The sequence below is a fragment of the Carettochelys insculpta genome, chromosome 5 (assembly GCF_033958435.1).
Source record: "Carettochelys insculpta isolate YL-2023 chromosome 5, ASM3395843v1, whole genome shotgun sequence".
In the NCBI taxonomy this organism is placed as follows: domain Eukaryota; kingdom Metazoa; phylum Chordata; order Testudines; family Carettochelyidae; genus Carettochelys; species Carettochelys insculpta.
In genome coordinates, this window is record NC_134141.1 from 113,928,461 (window position 1) to 113,946,341 (window position 17,881).

General features: G+C 44.7%; 1 protein-coding gene across 1 annotated transcript in view; it reads right to left on the reverse strand.

Moving 5' to 3' along the window:
- The window catches only part of LOC142013854 (tetraspanin-36-like), a 48,913-nt gene extending 33,982 nt beyond the window's left edge, over positions 1-14,931 (reverse strand). The window contains exon 1 of the mRNA XM_074995786.1: positions 14,666-14,931. Within this exon, the coding sequence (XP_074851887.1) occupies positions 14,666-14,725 (60 nt within the window). The 5' untranslated portion in view covers positions 14,726-14,931. The remainder of the gene's footprint in view (positions 1-14,665) is intronic.
- Between the last annotated feature and the right edge of the window lie 2,950 nt (positions 14,932-17,881).

Below are 17,881 nucleotides of genomic sequence, written 5' to 3' on the forward strand. Positions count from 1 at the left end.
CAGCAGAGTGGACTGGTCCTTCCACTCCTTGGGTCCTCAGGAGAAAGGGTGAGAACTGTGTCATACCTGGCATGTGTGTAACTCAAACTGCATTTATGTAACCAATCAAGGTTACCTAATCTGTATGTGATCATCTCAAACATTTGACTGTGCGAGATTCCACTTCTAACTGTGGTAGAAGTGCTTGTCCCCCACCACACCCAGAGGATGCCTTCACAAAACACTGAACTCAGCATCCTGCAGGATGAGACAGGATTGACCCACCCTACTCCCTGCAAGCGATCTGAGTCCTGGCCTGCTAAGAGTTAAGCTTGTGCACCTTTAGTGTACCAAACAGCCGTATGTAGTGGCCGCTGGTGAGGAGGGCTAGTGGGGGTGGGTGGCACCAGCCACTTGTCCCTGCTTAGCCCCAAGCCCCTCCCCTTCCTTGCCTTTGCTCTGCCCCACCACTTCTCTAGAAGAGTCGCACCATTTCCAGTGAGTGCGGCAGTGGTGCGCCCCTCTTCCCTGGAGTGGCACAGCCCTAAAGGTGTGAGCTAGAGCAAGCTGGTGCTGCTCTTGGGCCATGCCACTCCGCGAGAGGGGCAGGACTGTCCCTGCACTCACCCCATTGTCGAGGGTGGGGGTGTTGGGAGCGCATGTCACCCTGCACGTACGCCCATGCATTGCTCCTGGCCGCACAGGGCTACTGCTGTGTAGGCTGGAGCAGATCTACTCCCTTCCATGGGTAATGCACAACTGCAGAGTGGAGGGAGCAACTAATGACACTACGACTTTCAGGGACAGGGGAGCCCAGACCTGCCAGGGGGACCGGGTGGGCATGGGGGCAGTCACCCCATGGCCCAGCTACTCAGAAGGGCCCTAGTGCACGAGTGATAGCGATTGAAGCTCCAGGCCCTTTAATTCACTGCCGGAGCATGGTATGGCACGCTCCAGGAGACTTGGTGGCTGTCTTTCGGGGAAGGGGAACACGATACACTCTAGGCAATGCTGAGGGCTGGCCACCGAGGCCCCACCCTTCTGGGAGCTCAGACCTATCCTCCCCCACTACCTTACCAAGGGGCCCAGTAAAACTGCTTGCTCCCCTAGGGGCGCCTCAGAGAGCAGCGTGGGCAAGGCCATCTCAGGAGGCATGTGGCTTTGATCTGCTTTCCCTGCAGACCCTTAATATTTAGAGGTTTACAGACTATCAACTTTCTTTTTTCTACCTCCTACAACATGGTTTCCTAAACTGGGGAGACATGTCTCCCCGGGTGTGGAAAGCATGAAATTCAAGGGGGGGGTTGTGACCATTTTATGTGGGTGACTGGTGCAGCGGCTATAAGAAGTGGACAGCTGGCAAAGCCCCACATGCAAAGGTGAGTAGTGTAGGTTGTGAGGGGGAGGATGAGGCTGGGGGTGCCTGGCTCAGGGGAGGGAATTGGGGGGCTAGTGATGCCAGGCTTTGGGGGAGGTGAGGGGAGGGGCGGGGCGGGGCTCAGGCAGGCAGATCTGGTAACACCACGGCTTGGGCATGTGGGTGGCTGGCGTAAGCAGCTCTGGTGCCTGGTCTGGGACTCAGGCAGCTGGCGCTGCACTAGGACCCACAAGGGGACAAGAAACTATTTGTGCTAGGTTTTTAAATTTAAGCAAAGTTTGTGTTTATTATGAATTGAATTTTTTGGTAAAAGGGGGGTTGGATGATGGTAAGGAAGGGCTGCGGGGGCGTGAGGGTTTCTCAGAAATCAAAGAGAGGGTGCATGATGCCGAAAAGTTTGGAACCACTGTCCTACATGATGGGATCATCAGGGCCTAAGGATCTAATTTAGTTTCCCCACAACTGTTATGGGGAGGAAAGAGAGCTATTCATCTCAGACATTTGGAACTGGTTGGTTTGGGACTTGCCCTGCAGAGATCAAAGATATAGGGGCCTAATGATTTTGCACACTTTCAGTAGAGATTTGCCTTTGACCTTATGCAAATAAATAATCAACCAAGATCAAAACACTGCCAAAGCCTTCATTAAATCTCAATCCCTCCACTTAAAATGTACATTCAGGAATGAATTAAAAAAAATTCTTATTGAGCCTACTGATGCAAAAGCACGAAGGACTCTTCAAAGCGCATTTCTTAATTGATCAGTTGGCCTGCGCAAACAAGGTACATGTTTCCATTGCCTGGAAAATACACCCTTCCACAAGGCAGTTCTCTTTTCCCTTCCCCTGCAGCAAAACCAACAGATCATCATGACAGCTGTGGGAAATCCAGGTTTATTTTCAGGAATAAAACCCCCCATTGGCCTGGGCTTGATCAGGTGTTTTCATGATTTTGTAACTCCTGTCAGAGGTGTTTATTCGAGCATCTTACTAGAAACTTGCTTTGATAAGAGAAACGCTAGACTGTAAATCCATTAATTATTTTCAGAAGTTAAACGTGAGGTGGTGAGAGCTTTAGAGGTCTTGTTACACCTCTTAGACAATACAAGACTGACAAGTCCTGGCAAGGATGGCCAGTTGGTCCAGAGTAGCAATGAGCAACTAGGCTAGTGAGTGGGCTTCAAGAGTGGCCATCCTTCATCCCAGTAGGCCACAAGACTGTCATAACCAAGAACCTGGCCCTTCTGCGCATCATCAACCATGGGCTCAGTGCTTGTTGGTGTCCAATGTCTCCCTCACTATTGCCTTCCAAACTCCTGTGCATGGGGAACAGCAAACAAGATGTCTTGCAGGCCATACATAGAACCCTGATGGCACAGGTTACCCATCACTGATCCAGGAGAGTTTTGTTGACACTACTGTTGGCGACACTGATCTTTGGATCAGAACTTTGGTGTATGTTTGGACAAGAGGGCGTTCTGCAGAAGGATGCTGGACACAGCTAAGGATATCAAGTTGCCTGGGTAACATCACCACCACACCCCTGTGCCAAAGACACCTAACATTAGGGACAACCTATCTGAGGCTACGGTTACTACAGCACTGTCAGGAGAGATTTCCCAATGAGACTTCTGTTGACAGAGTGCAGCCACACACAATTGGGAGACTGCTCAGCTCTATCAACAAAGCAGCTGGACCGCCAGCTGCTATCTCAACAAAACAGGCAGCTGGAAGCACAGCAGACAGGGCTACCTATTGTTCTGGGTGCCCTGTCTGCCGAGAGAAGGCCCCCCAGGGCAGCCACACAGCTTTTTTGTTAACCGACTGTCAACAGCAGTGTTCTGCCTCAAGAACACTGCTGGCAAAAATGCTGTGTTTTGCCCAGATACTGTCAACAAAACGGCTGTGTCTACACTAGAGAGTTTTGTTGACACTACTGTTGGCGACACTGATCTTTGGATCAGAACTTTGGTGTATGTTTGGACAAGAGGGCGTTCTGCAGAAGGATGCTGGACACAGCTAAGGATATCAAGTTGCCTGGGTAACATCACCAGCACAATCCCTCCTTATGGTGCATATCATAAGTGCAACTTGCTAGCTGCATAAGGCTGCTATTTCTCAAATTATATGCACCACTGTTCTGCCTCCAAAAGTCAACTATGTTCAGTTCCTGTTTATTTCCAATTCTAAATGTACTACAAAGCAAAAGTGCAAAACTTCAACATTTACAAGTTTGATTCAAGGAGCTGACAGAATTTTCCAAAGGGAACATGGACTTCATTCTACTCATTACAGGAAATAAAGAGCAAAGAAGCCTGGAGCAAACTGTGTAGAAGTGCCCACTGATTTGGGGGGTTTTCATTTCTAGGCCAATATGAGATCGCTAGAGTCATTTTCATAAACATTGAGCTCCTGCACCAATGTTGACTTCTGATAGAGCTGCAGATATTCACTATGTTAGAAATAAGGCTCAGGTGTCTTAAGTCTGGAATCCAAACAAAGCTAGTGGCATTCAAATTCAGTAGTCACTCTGGCTACATCTACACTAGAGAGTTTTTGTTGACAAAACTCAGAGCGTACATGCACCCACACACACACTGCATTTTGTAGACAAACTGTCGACAAAAAAAGCTGTGTAGAAGCTCTTGGGGGCCCTTTTGTCAACAGAGCCGATCGAAAGATATCCACTTTCACGTGTGGATGAGATCTCGACAGAAGTTATTTTGGAATCTCTCTTCCAACAGACATCTGTTGACAGATGCTTCTAGTGTAAACCTAGCCTCTGACTTGGAGGCTTTGAGAGCTGTGCAATGGCAGAAATGGCAATAAAATCCAGCTCTTCAGATTCTTAGTCCAAAGCTCTTCCCATTAGAGCCAAATATTCACCGGAACACTGCCTTACTAGCTTTAGCATCCCCTTAGTTAAGCCATAGAGCAGACCCTGGTGTTCTACATTCAAATGCTGCCTAAATACAAGTGCAATGGACTGCACAAGTGCCCTTAGAGATGGCCACTCCAAGTCAAGATTTTAAGCTGTTCCTGTAGGACATGTAAACTGTTCCTGTGAATATTTATCCAAGGTCACCTAGTCCTAAGGTACACGAAATGCTTTTTGATCTCAGGCAGCCATGAACGAAAGGAACATTGTTACCGTCCAACTGAAAGGGAGGTGGAAAACCCCTTATCACTGTTTTATTCCTAGTTTTTCTAGAGAAAGTTGGCACATGAGAACTTTTCCTAACACTGAAGAGATAAATGTGCACTGAATAAAGGCAATTAGCAAGTGCTGAAATCAAGACAGCTAAAGAATTAACAATTCCAGCCATCAAAAGGAGCGTGTCATATTCCCATCCACGGTTTGCTCCAAATTTTCTACATATTCTTGAGCTACTGGTATGTGTGAGGACTGGAGAAAAGCAAACAGTGTTTATCTTTAAACAGAGGAACAAAAGTGACCCAGGGAATTACAGACCAGTCAGCCTCACTTCAATATCTGGAAAGATACACAAATATAAACAAACAATCAATTTGTATGCACTTAGGGGATAACCACATAAGGAATAGCCATGACAGGTTTCTCAAAAACAAAATCAAGCTAAATTGCCTTCCCCCAAGCTCATTTCCTTCATTGAGTGTAACTGGCTTACGGGATAGAGGAAAAGCAATTGATATGATATAATCTTCATTTTAGTAAGGCTTTTGACATGATTCCATGTGACGGTCACTAGATAAAATGTGATCTAGATGAAGTTACTATAAGATGAGTGTACAAAAGACTACTGAAAGAGCAGTTATCAGTGGTTCCCTGTGTAAATCAGGAGGGCATATTTAATGGGGTCCCAATAGTGTCAGCCCTGGGACTGATATTATTCCTTATGTTCCATTATGGACTTGGACAATGGCGAGTATGTATAAAATTTGCAGACAATGGCAGACTGGGAACAGCTTCAAGAATTTAAAAGGGCTTTGGGAACCTGGAGAACTGGTTTGAAATAATGAGGAAATTTAAGAGAAGTGTAAAGTACAACACTTTAGGAAGTAACAGCTATAAAATGGGAAATAAATCGATTAGGTGGAAACACTGCTGTACAGGATCGGGGCTGCAGTGGCACACAAATCAAAAATATAATGCAGTTGCAAAACAAAAAGCTAGTTTCATTTTGGATTACATAAACAGGATTATATGTACAACAACACAGGAGATAACTGTCCTGCTCTACTCAGCACTGGTGTGAGGATTTAGCTGGAGTACTGCTCCCTAGTCTGGGCACCAGACTTTAAAGAGGTGGATAAATTGGAGACAGAGAGAGAGAGAGAGATGCGCACATACACTATAGATAAACAAAAATAAGAAAAATATTTGGAAAAATCTGATCTACAATAAAAAACCCAACACGCTGAGCATCTGGGCATGTTTAGTCTTAAGAAGAGACTACTTGGGGCAGTAGGAGGTTGATAACACTCTTCCCATATGTAATAAAGAGGATAGTAATCAATTGTCTTCCATGTCCCCCTGAAGAAAGGATAAGTAGTAACGGGTTTAATCTGCAGCAAGGTAGAGTTAGCTGACATATTAGGAAATTTTTTCTAATTAACTATAAAAGCTTGTTAAGCACTGGAATTGGCTTCCAAAAGAAGCTGTGAAATCCCCATCGCTTAAAGGTTCTCAAAAACATGTTAGAAGAACACCTGTTAGGGACAGTCAGTCTACTTGGTCCTCCCCGAGTGCAGGGTACTGGATTAGATGACTCATGAAGGTCTCTTCCATTTCTATAGTTCAGTGCTTATTAGGCAACTAATGTTTCTCTGCTGTTGATTTCAATGCAAACAGGGCAGAACATGCGATTAGTTAGCACTATTTTTATGAAACCAAGTGTACTTTGTGTATTGTAAGATTTAGGATCTCCAAAAAAAACGAAGGTAGGAAATCACTCATGCTCATCTTTTACAGATGAGGAAAGGAAGGTAGGGAGGAATAATAATTTGCTAAGAGACAGGCACTAAGCCAGGGATTAAGCTGGGAACAGAACTTTTCCCCTGTTAACACATCCCCCAGGCACTGGGCCACACTGTCTCACTCATCAGAAGAAATCTCAACTGCCATCAGAAAAAAAAAAAAAAAAAAAGTCTCCTGCATGGGCCTTACATTTCCCACCCCTTCAGAATACATGTGGGGTTTTGGAGCAAAGCTTCAAAATAAACTTTACTCAAGCTTGCATTACTCACAATCAAATCTCTTCTGGATTTTGGTCATTGTTTTGGGGGTACACAAATAACAGGATCAGACTCTAAAGTTTCTTTAGCAAAAACAGTTTACCTCAGGGAGGCTGACAGACTTGCCAGACACCTGAGGAAGAAACAGGGAGGGCATGTCAGCAGCATGCTCCTGGAAGGGGCAGGTCATTGGGCAGAAGGGAAGGGGCCATAGCCAGGCAGCCCTCAGCACTGCTTAGTGTGCCACATGGCAGCCCCTCTCCCACCTCAGGCAGCCCTCAGAGCCACCTGGAGCAGGATGCACGGTGCTCCAGTGCAATTTAGAAGGCCCAGGGCTCCAGTCCCATCCTGGGCCCTTTTGAGCTGCTAGGTTATGGGGCAACTGCTCCCTTTAGTCCCTCCATTGGCAGTCCTGATTCACTTCTCCATACAGAAATAATGTATTTCTTCAGTGTAAAACACAAAGTAGTTTCTTAGACCTGGTTTGAAACTCAGTAATGTCAAGATGCCAGAAGGGTTTTGAGGCATTTTAATATTTCTCAGAACTACTCATGTGGGTGGGGGGTAGCTGTTCACAAATGAAGCTTCCTACCCTCCCTTTAATAAAAAGCTATCTGTGACTCAGTATGTGCACTCATAACCTCCCCAGGGGAACTGACCAGCCTGCCAGCAAATATCTTGGAGCTGGCTCCTAATGAACAACAGCTGGGCACTTCCTAATATCTTGGAATTTACAAATGGCAAAGAGCAATGGGGTAAGCCAGAACTGAGCCGTTAAACAATTCTGGGACCTTCTGCATGCTCCAAATGCCACACACACACCCCCACCACTCAAAAATGAAAAGGCATAGGGGTTAATATAGAAAACAGACAAGCCTTCCTCTGTCCTAGAAAACATGCGACTTACCCTTTGCTGCTCTCAGGAAATCCTCAATCTACTAACCTACAGGCAATTAGCAAATCCCCACCTGTCTGAAATGATCGCAGAAGGATTGGAGACCTACTTTGTGCCTCCCAGGCTCTGATGAGCCACCAAGTGGCTGTTATTCTGAAAAGTGAGTGTAAATGGCAGATCCCACTGCCTGGGCAGGTCAAATTTGCCCTGGAAATCTGTTCTCTCTACCTTTTGCAGCAGGGAAGCCATATTCTGGTCCAAGAATTTTGCAATAGGGTTTTAGTGGACAACTTTGATGGTGAATGAGGCAGAACAGAACCCATTTCCCTCTCACTGGCTCCTGTTTGCTCAGAAGAATGAAGACAAATTGGGTTCCCGCCCCCCCACCCATTAGAAAAGCCAGCTGCGAATCAAACTCCACACGAAGAGCCACCTCAATCAAGAGCTGCATAGATCTACCCACATTCCAAGTCAAATGGGTTCAAGTGGCCACACAGATCTTGGGAAGATTCTTATCATCCCACATAACTAGAAGAAAACTAGACTTAACCTCTGCCCTAATTCCTAGGGAGCCCAAGAGGTTAGGAGACTCCCATCATGCCCACTCTCTATGTGGGGAAAAAGGCTGATGTGATATGGACTGTGGGGCAGGAGAAGCTATGACAACCTCTGACCATGCTTCCAGGAAGGGCCAAAGAAGGAAGGAATCTACAACTCTTCCCATTATCTTCTCTTGGCTTGCAAACATTTTGGGGGAAAAAAAAAAAAAATACAGTCTCTAAAAGGTATGGGTGGGACTCAAGCATATGAAGTTATACCCAAGCTAGCTTTCGCTCCCAGCAGTAGCGCTACAGGAATATAGATCAACAGTGACCTTCTTTGCAATTCCTTCAATGTAGTATAGAATATCCTCTGGGAACAAGATACCAATTTCTTAAAACCCACCTCTCTTCCATGGAGCCAGAATGACGAATGTTCTCCAGGGCCAACAAAATAATTCAAAGTCCCCTGAACTGGCAGTTAAACACTGTCTGCAGTTACTTGGCTATAGTTTAATACATAAAACTAAAAATTCTCAAAAAGTCTTGAAAAAGAAGAGACACCATTTAAATTTTGGCCAAAAAAAATGTTTTGCTCAACTGAAATCGACATTCTTTACTAAAAAAAAAAAAAAAAAAATCACAAACTTTTGGTATACTGAGTTTAAAGAAAAAATATTCAGGTGAACCCAAAATAAATTAGGCTTTTGATTTTACAGAATCCTCAGTGAACTTTAAAAAAAAACCAAACAGTTCTTAACACAATTGTACTCATAATAATTTATTACAGGAAGTTCAGACATAGTCATAATAATTTACCTTGCCTCTCTACAGCACCTTTCCTGAGAAGATCGCAGTGCTTTAAAGACACTGAACCTCAGAGTCCATGTGAGGTAGATCAACATTTCTATTTACAAATGTGCAGAGACAGAGAGACTTAATATTAAAATTTGGGACTATGTTCAGAGGTGCTAGAACTAAGAATGTTATGGGTGCTGTTGTACCCCTGGCTTGAAGTGGCTTCCATCATGTAGGGTCTACATTTTGGTTTGATGTCTCTCAGCACTGTCACTACATACATTGTTCCAGCCCACCCGATTACAATAGGCTACTGAGTTAGTCACTTCAGTCAGTTTAGGCACTGAGCACACACAACTTCCAATAAACTCCCCCTTCACAGCAGCAATACATTAATGCATTAGGACTCAGCATCTCCCAGAGAGGAGCCATTTAATGCTGTATTTTTGGCAGGCAAGCAAAACAGAAACTCATCTGTAGTCTCCTTATTGTAATAATCACCTATACACAGGTGTTGCAATAATGGTGTAGGACCTCATACAGGGTTTACTGCATTTTTCCACAGCATTTCAGTTCACCTCTAAGCAATGACTCCTACCAAGGCACTGTAGTTGCAGCTTCTATTACACAGACATAAGGTGAATTATTGGCTACAATCATTTTCAAGTTGGGTAAGGTACAGTTTTTCCTGTGCAAGACATTACTGCTTGGAGGTAAATTGCAGTGCTTTTTGTAAATCCTGTAGAAGTTCTTAGTTTGGTTTTTGCATGCATCTCCAATAATGATCTATCAAATTAATGTATTCTTAAAAAACAAAAACACCCCCCCCCCTCCACCACAGGTCCTCCTTCACTTAACTGTCAAAACATGATATCAAGGTTCTTCATTTCCCCTCCAGAAGCTGAAGTCACTGACACATACAATGGAGATCATTAACAAGCTATTTACCCCCACCCCAGTATCCAAATGCAAGAGGTTGTCACGTTCTAAGGCTGTGCCTAGGAATGGAGGGATTCTGTGAGGCACCCTAAGATAGAAACCTGCATTGGTTGCAAGGAAACCCCAAGGCTGTTGTTGGTTACTTGAATGTCAATAAAGACTATCAGTAAAGGATTAAATCTGAAAGATCCACACACAGAGCCACTGACATGGGGGGCAGCTGCCCTGGGTCTTACAATTTAAGAGTCCACAGTTTCCAGAACACCACTGCTATTACCATGGTGGCAGCAGTAGCCTGGGCCCTTTGAATTGTCCCTGGAGCCACAGTCTGAGGGCTGGATACAAGAGGTGAGCTCTTAGCTTTGCCACATCCAGGGGCCCAGGGCTGAGCCTCTCCTATCCCCACCCTCCCACATACACTGGCCAGAGCCCAATGAGGTCTATTGCCAGCCCTGCATATAGATGTGGGTGTGTAGTTCCTCTGAAAGAAGGGGTAATTCCCACCTTCTTACAATGAAGTACTGCAGCATTTCCCCATGGCTGGGGTCTACAATACAAGTAGTAAGCAACTTCAAAGTTGAACACACACACACACTTCAAAGTTAACTTTGAAGTAGGGCACTGCCCCATTCCCAGGAATGCAGTAAGGACTTCCAAGTTGGGCTCCCTACTTGGACCTTAGCGTCAAAATAAGGGAAAATGTGTGTAGACTCTCTGCTGGCTACTTTGATGTAATGCCTAACTTTCAAGTTAACTTCAAAGTTAGTTCCTAGTGTAGATGCACCCCAAGTCTTCCCAAATTGTCAAAATGGGTCCCCATCTGGAAAAGGTTGGGAGCCGCTGCTCTAGATGAATTCAAAAAGGAGAAAACTGCCTAACATTAGACATGCTAATGAGCTGAAGTCAGGCAATAGGATTTTTGCACATGCCTCTGAAGAGCAGACTTTAACCTGTAAGATCCAAGCTTTGGTTGCCAGTAATTATAACAAATGAATGTTAAGAACTCAACAAGCAGAAATTTTCCATCTGTTCTGTCCTCCCAAAGTTACAGACTAACATGGCTACCTCTCCGATATTTAAATCGGCAGGTTGTTTCCTTCTGGTTTTGCTGCATGTCAAGCTTGGAGCACAACTCACCACAAAGTGGTTTATTTCTGAAAGGCTCATTTCTGCAAATGACGTGATCTATCCAGTTCATTTCTTTCAGTCTATTAGTGACTAACTCAGACTTTCCCACTTGGCAGGAAAGTCCCAAACTATTAACTGGAATCTTTAGTGCCATTAAATTATATTATTATAGTCACACTCACATGAGTCTTACCCCTAAAAATATCAGAAAAATCAGGGCTGAAAGCTCTAGCTTCTACATTGACTTGTTGGTCAGTATTAATAATAATGGGATCTGAAAAAGGGGTATCCCTGCCACAAATTTTACACCACAGTCTTAACTCACATTCATATAACCCAAACTGTCTCCCTCCCTCAATGTGTTATTTTCCCAACTAAAAGTTTCATCAAGATGTTGTGTATGGCTTGTAAGGCAAGTACTAACAATGGAGCTCTGGCAGTTCAAAAATTTGTGATGAGAAGATTAAGCCTGACAATTCTTATGAACAATGAAGGGTGAATGCCCCTGGAACTTACATGTCCACAGAGGAGTCCAGTCCTCCAGCTGCAGCGAGGCCAACAGTAAAACAAATCCAGCTATACTTTTGCTTCTTAATTTTTAAACAGCAATTTTACCTGCTTAGATAAGCAAAATTTCTCTTTTCTATGGAAATAGAAGTAACGTTTTACAAGCACTCATGAATCAAAAGTTCATTTTAAAGACAAGATGGTTATGAGATGGTAAGTGAAGGAATCTGAATGCAGAAGGATTTTTTCTTCATAGCTTAGCTCTACAACTAAATCTTACTACTCCAGTAAAACTACTTCAGCAAGGAGTTGGTACTCAAGTACAGCCACCTTAACCAAGGGGTGGTTAACCAAATGTTTCTTTAACCAGTTGGCTGAAAGTCAGGGGACATTACTACATTTTGGTTAACCATAACACAAAGTGCACAATTCATTGCACCCTCATTAAGTCAAGCCTCCGTTTAGTTAGATGATTTTGAGGTGGCAAGCTGCAAAGTTCATTTATGAGTGTCCATTAACCATTTAGGAGCTGGAATGTTAAGAAAGCTGCCCATGTACTTTATGAGCATGTTCACACACTTCAGAAAGTGACTTCAACACTTATCGTAGCTTCTTCATTATCATTCGTTTGTCTGGGCTTCAGGAACTACGGTAAGTTTTCTCCATTACAAAGTAAACACCTAGTAATATGCCTGAAGTTTAACATGTGGATCTAGATCTGAACTGTGTCCAGATCTGGGCTTTTGGTTCAGGCCTTTCTTGTATGAAAGGACAAAAAGCTTCTGCTACACTCAAGCTTCTGCGTTTCGTAGTGAAACTAAATTAAGTCCAAAATTAATCAGTACAGGAAGTTATCACAGCTATGGTGCTCCAGGTGCAGCCTCGTCTAAAAGTCCATGTCTAATGAACAGTAAAACTTGACTTTTTACATTACACTGCTTGCAGCACTAACATATGAGCTGCTTCACTACTACAACAGAAAGTAAACAGCAGCTAGAACCATAAAATAGTATTTAAAGATTTTTGTATGCTTTCCCTGGGTTGTAGAACATGCTGTTCTACAATAATTTCATTCCATTCACCACTTCATAAGAATGAAGTCTTTTCCCTTCCATCATCCATTCTGTTTATTGCTCGGTTCTCAAAACATTTCATTTTGCAGACCATCAGAAAGGAGGAGTTTAATCAACCACAGCTGGGAGAGAGGGGGAAAAAATCATGTATACTTTGGGTCTAATTCTCACATAATCATAGAATTCTAGGGCTGGAAGGGACCTCAAGAGGTCATCTAGTCCAGCCCCCTGCCTAAAGCAGTATCAACCAACTAGATCATTTAAGACATAACTATGTCAAGCCAGGACTTTAAGACCTCTACAGATGGAGATTCCACCACCTCTCTCGGTACCACCCTCCTGATGAAATAGTTTTTCCTGATATCCAACCTATACCTCTCCCTCTGTAACTTCAGACCATCGCTCCTTGTTCTGCACTTGTCACCATTGAGAAGTCTTTCTATCCTCTTTAGATTCCCCCTTTCAGGAAGCTGAAGACTGCTATCAAATCGCCCCTCTGTCTTCTCTTCTGCAAATTAAATAAGCCCAAATCCATCAGCTTCTCCTCATAGTTCATGTGTTCCAGCCCCCCCCCCCCCCCAAATCATCTTCATGCCCTCCGCTGAGCCATCTCCAATGCACCCAATTCCCCTAGTAATTGTTATTAGCTTTTAATGTTATAGGATCAATAGCACAGGAAATCAATTCTCGATGGATACTAATGTCTTTGCAACAATAGGGGATTAAACATCATATGTAATGTTAAAATATCCTCCCCATTTAAATGTGTCTTCTTCAAAACTAGTCAGTCAAAATCTCTCTTATTTGACATATAACAAGCAGTCATGTAGCCCCTTAGAGACAAGCAAATTTATCAGCTTTTCATGGGTAAGACCCACTTTTTCAGGTGACTGGAGCCAATAAACAGGTCTTACCCATGAAAGTTCATAACTTAATTTGTCTTTCCTCTAAGGTGCTACAGGATTGCTTGTTAGTCTGTAGCTTCACAAATAAGACTGCTACTACCACCCCTCTGAGACTATTTCTTCTTTGAATTTAGAATGAATTAAAACTCAGTTATATTGATCTGAACTGCATAAATGGTCAAAGATTGTTTTCTATTAAATTACAAATGCTTATGAATCAAGGTACATTTTGTAATAATGTTTAAAGCAAGAGATTAATAAATTTGTTAACTACAATTCAGATAAAGTCATGAACAAACATTATTTTTCAAAGGCTCAGACCTTTACTTACCTAAAAATCTTTAGGTAATAAAAGATTTTGGGCCCAGTTCTGATCTCCTTTGCACTTAAATAAATGTCATGTAGTGAACACTATTAGAGCTGCACGATAGTACAACAAGCATTAATTGGTGAAAGCCCTGTCTAAGAACAACATCCCATGAAAAGTGTATCCTACCAGGCTCTTTTAGAACAGCATATTCAGCTGGAGTTATGTTTCTTTACATGAGATGTACCTCTGACTCCTAACTCTCTGGTGGCCTCAATTCCCGTTCATTAAAAAAAAAAGTCTCAATTACTGACAATTCCGAGATGGAATCTCTAGTTTACTACCCTAGAGGGACAGGTTCCAGGCAGAAGCAGAAACCATCTGCTTCCAGTTAGGATTTTCCATTTAGTTTTTATCTAGCCTCTTACTTGGCTTGCTAAATACAAGTACTTTTAAAAAGTTTAGTTGGGGGGAAAGAGAAAACTTGTGTGTACCAAATTACACTAGCAGGTTTGTTTCCTTTCCGCGAGGCAAAAAATAGATTAATGAGGCAAAATGGGCATTTCTAGGTCAAGTCTGCCTTCAGTTTCTCTTTAAGGCGCATCTATTTTATACTGAGGCTGGCTCACGGCTCTCTTATCTTTCCTGAATTTGCCTGGTAAAAACAGACAGTTTACAATCAGATAAGCATTAACGCTCTCCTAGACAGTAGTAATAATAATTCACCACAATTAACGCTATTTATAAAGCACTTGGCATGCTAAGTTCTTCCCTCTAAAAGAAGTACAGACGCCGACACCCGTCCGACTCTGTACTCAGCCAAACCTCCCGACCAGCTTCAAGGGGAGTTCTGCCTGAGTGAGAGCTGGAGAATCAATGTCCCCGAATAGCTGCTGTCAGGTCGGTTCAGTGAGAGGGGTGAGGGCTGCCAGGAAGCCAGTCGTGGCAGCAGTCGGAGGAGGGGCAGGGAAAGTTATCAAACTATTAGTTCTTTTATCAAATTACCCAAAAGATGAGGCTGAGCAGCAGCAGCACTGTCTTGGAGGTGATCACGCCACAGTCCATGCTTTCTGCTGGCCTTGCAGTCGAGCTGCGCGTAGAAAGAGCTGGTGACTTCAGCTGCCTATTCAGCGGAGTCTGTATATATCAGATTTCTGTAGGCTTCACTCCCACGCCTCTCAGCGTCTCGTCTGAGCCTGCTCCGGCATCACATGATTTGCAACTCACTGGACCGGTCACATGCTCCTTAATGCACTGAGCGAAACAACATCCTACTGTAGTCTGCTGTCAGGTCCCCAACCCTCTTTATTCTGTAGTCCCCCCCCCCCCGTCTAAAAGAGATTACCGTAAACTCGCTAAACTAGCTTGGCAACTAAAAACCAAGTAGTTTACCATAGAGACACTAATAGCAGTCCCACCGCAAAATAACCCTGAGCAGTATGACTACAGCTGCAGGGGTGGATCAACACCCAACAAGGCCCACATGCAACAGCACTAAGGCTCCACTTAGGCACAGCCAGCCGTAATGCATTCTTGTCCTTGCCCACTGTTGAGTCTTTGATCTTCCTGAGTGAGCACAGCTGCAGCTGCCTGGACCCCTCGTCTCTTAAAAGTCATCCTGGCACAGGTAATAACCCCTTAAATAGTCTGTGATTTCTGGTATGCTCTTCACTGCACTATGTGCTAGAAACCCATCACAGCAGCAGCAGCAGCAGCAGCAGTAGTAGTAGTATATATTAACTAGGGCTTGTATGCTTATGTGTAGCAACCACAGTTCTTTGGGATCAAATTTCTTACAGATGCTGTCAAATTGTAATCTCCCCTCCTTCATGAGATGGGGCCATGCAGGGGGGTTGGGAGAAGTGTTGGTATAGAGGAGCTCAGGGCAGGGGGCTGGGAGGTTTGGGAGGCTCAGGCCAGAGGGTTGGGTTGTGGGGGGGTGTAGGGGTAAGGGCAAAGGGTTGGAAGGTGTGGAAAGCCCAGGGTGGGATGTGCAAGAGTCAAGGCAGGGATGGTGATGCTCAGGGCAGGAGCGTGGAGGGTGTCAGGGTGCACGAATCAGGGAACGGACTTGGGCAAGGCTCAAGGCAGGGGAGTGGAGTGGGAAGGGGTTCAGGGCAGGGAGTTAGGGGTGTGCATGTGGAACTTGGGATTGGTAATGTGATTCAGGACTGGTAGCATTGCTCAATCATCAGATAACTGGGGAGATGTAGACTCCATTTGTCCAGCCATCAGATCTCTGGGGCTGATCAGGGCAGCAGAAACCACACTGGCTGGCCACTTGATTCCCAGGGCTGGTTGGGGTGATGGGGACTATGCTCATTGGCTGCCAGATTCCCAGGGCTTGCCTGGGTGGTGGGGATTGTGTTGCCCAGCTACCTGAGCACTGGGGCTGGAGACTAGGTGTGGTGTGGCCACGCAGCCCAGGGTGCCAGCAGCATCCAGAGCCCTGCCCCCAGGTGGCCAGCCTCTGACTGGTGCACCTCACTGGGGTACACGACCTGATTTTCCCTTGTTTGGGATCCAGATATATTTCAGCAAGAACCAAACTATGAACTTTGCCTTCCAATGTGAAATCAGTGCTGCTGTGTGGCTCAGAGGCATGGCACATTGTCCAGAGCAACGTTAAGAACATTCAGACGTTTGCCAATAAATGCCTTAGACGTATTCTCCAGTTAAAGTGGTATGATAGACTGCCAAACAAATCCTGTGGACCAAACAAAAACTAGAAGCCAATGGAGGTCCAGATCAAGAAGAGAAAATGGCCATGGGAAGGCCATATCCTGCGGAAGGACTGGGAGGAATGTATCACGAGACAAGCACTAGAATGGAATCCAAAGGGAAAGAGGAAATGGGGACATCCCAAACAAACATGGCAACATGGGTGATCAGTCTAAGTTATACAACTTCAGCTTTGTGAATAATGTAGCCAAAACTGACATACTTAGGTCAATTTATTGTGGTGTCATCATTGCTGTGAATTGAACTGAACTGGCAGATGCTCTCCTGTCAACTCCGCCTGCACTCGTTGTTCTAGTTGGCATACTGGAGTTGACAGGAGAGTCCTCTGTGGTTGATTTATTGTGTCTATCTTAGACATGATAAATCGATCCCCTGCTGGATCAGTCACTGCCCACTGCCAGCAGACAGTGCAGAGATACCCCAAAATAGGTAAAGGCTTGGTGCCTGAGATATGGAGGGATGCACTCAGAGAAATCTGAAAAGGGCAGGGATACAGCTAGCCCTGTAGCCACAATACCAGTCATGACCAGGGGAGCCAACAGACTCCACAGGTCCTTGGGCAAGGTGAGCAGGTGGGGGTGGCAGCTTCATGGTCCCGGACGGTGTGAGGCTGAGGGCAGCCAGTCCTCAGTACCCTCTGGAATGCACCATGGGGCTGCCCCCACCTCCTCTGCCTCAGCCCTTAGTGCTGCCTGGAGCATGCAGCATGGTGCTCTAGCAGCTATTTAAAGGGTCACAGGGCTCTGGCTGCCACCACTGTTTCTGCAGAAGCAGCAGTGGCCAGAACCCTGGGTCCCTTTGAATCACCAGGCCCTGGGGCAACTGCCCTCTTTGCCCCACCCCCATCAGCAGGCCTGGTAATGGCACTGCATGTAATATGCACTCTATGTATTGGGTACCTCTTCTCCATCTGGCTTTTAAATTAACTTCTGAGGTAATAAAGTGTGGATATTTTATTTAGAACTGGATGTTATCCGTAACAAAATGTGACGTGCTTCTAAGATAATCGGGCCATTGCCTCTGGGTACCTAGCACTCCTGCCCAGGCTCCCTTGGGGTTAGCAGATGCTTCCAAGTCTACACTTGTGTGCTTTTTTCATGCTCGGCATATCACCTTTTCCAGAAGAATTAAAGAGACATGAATAACCTTAGAGAAGGAGGTCAGGAATAAAGCTGATTCCTGAAAAGAAACACTTTGCTGCAAGTAGGGGAAAAACCAAGTAACCAAACTCACATCTGGATACCAATATTTCCAAGGGTCCTTCCCCATTATTATTACTTCTCTTCCTAATCTCTGTGGAGGAAATCCCTGTTAGGTATACTCAGTGTGAGAGGCTATCCTGGTATCACCTGAAAGGAAAGTCCCAAATATAAGATTGTTTCCCTTTGTTCAAGTTTGATACTCTCCTTTCCCAAAATTTTCATCCTCTCCAAAAGCACAAAGATGATTGGGCGGTGGGGGGAGGGGGGTGCTCAAGAA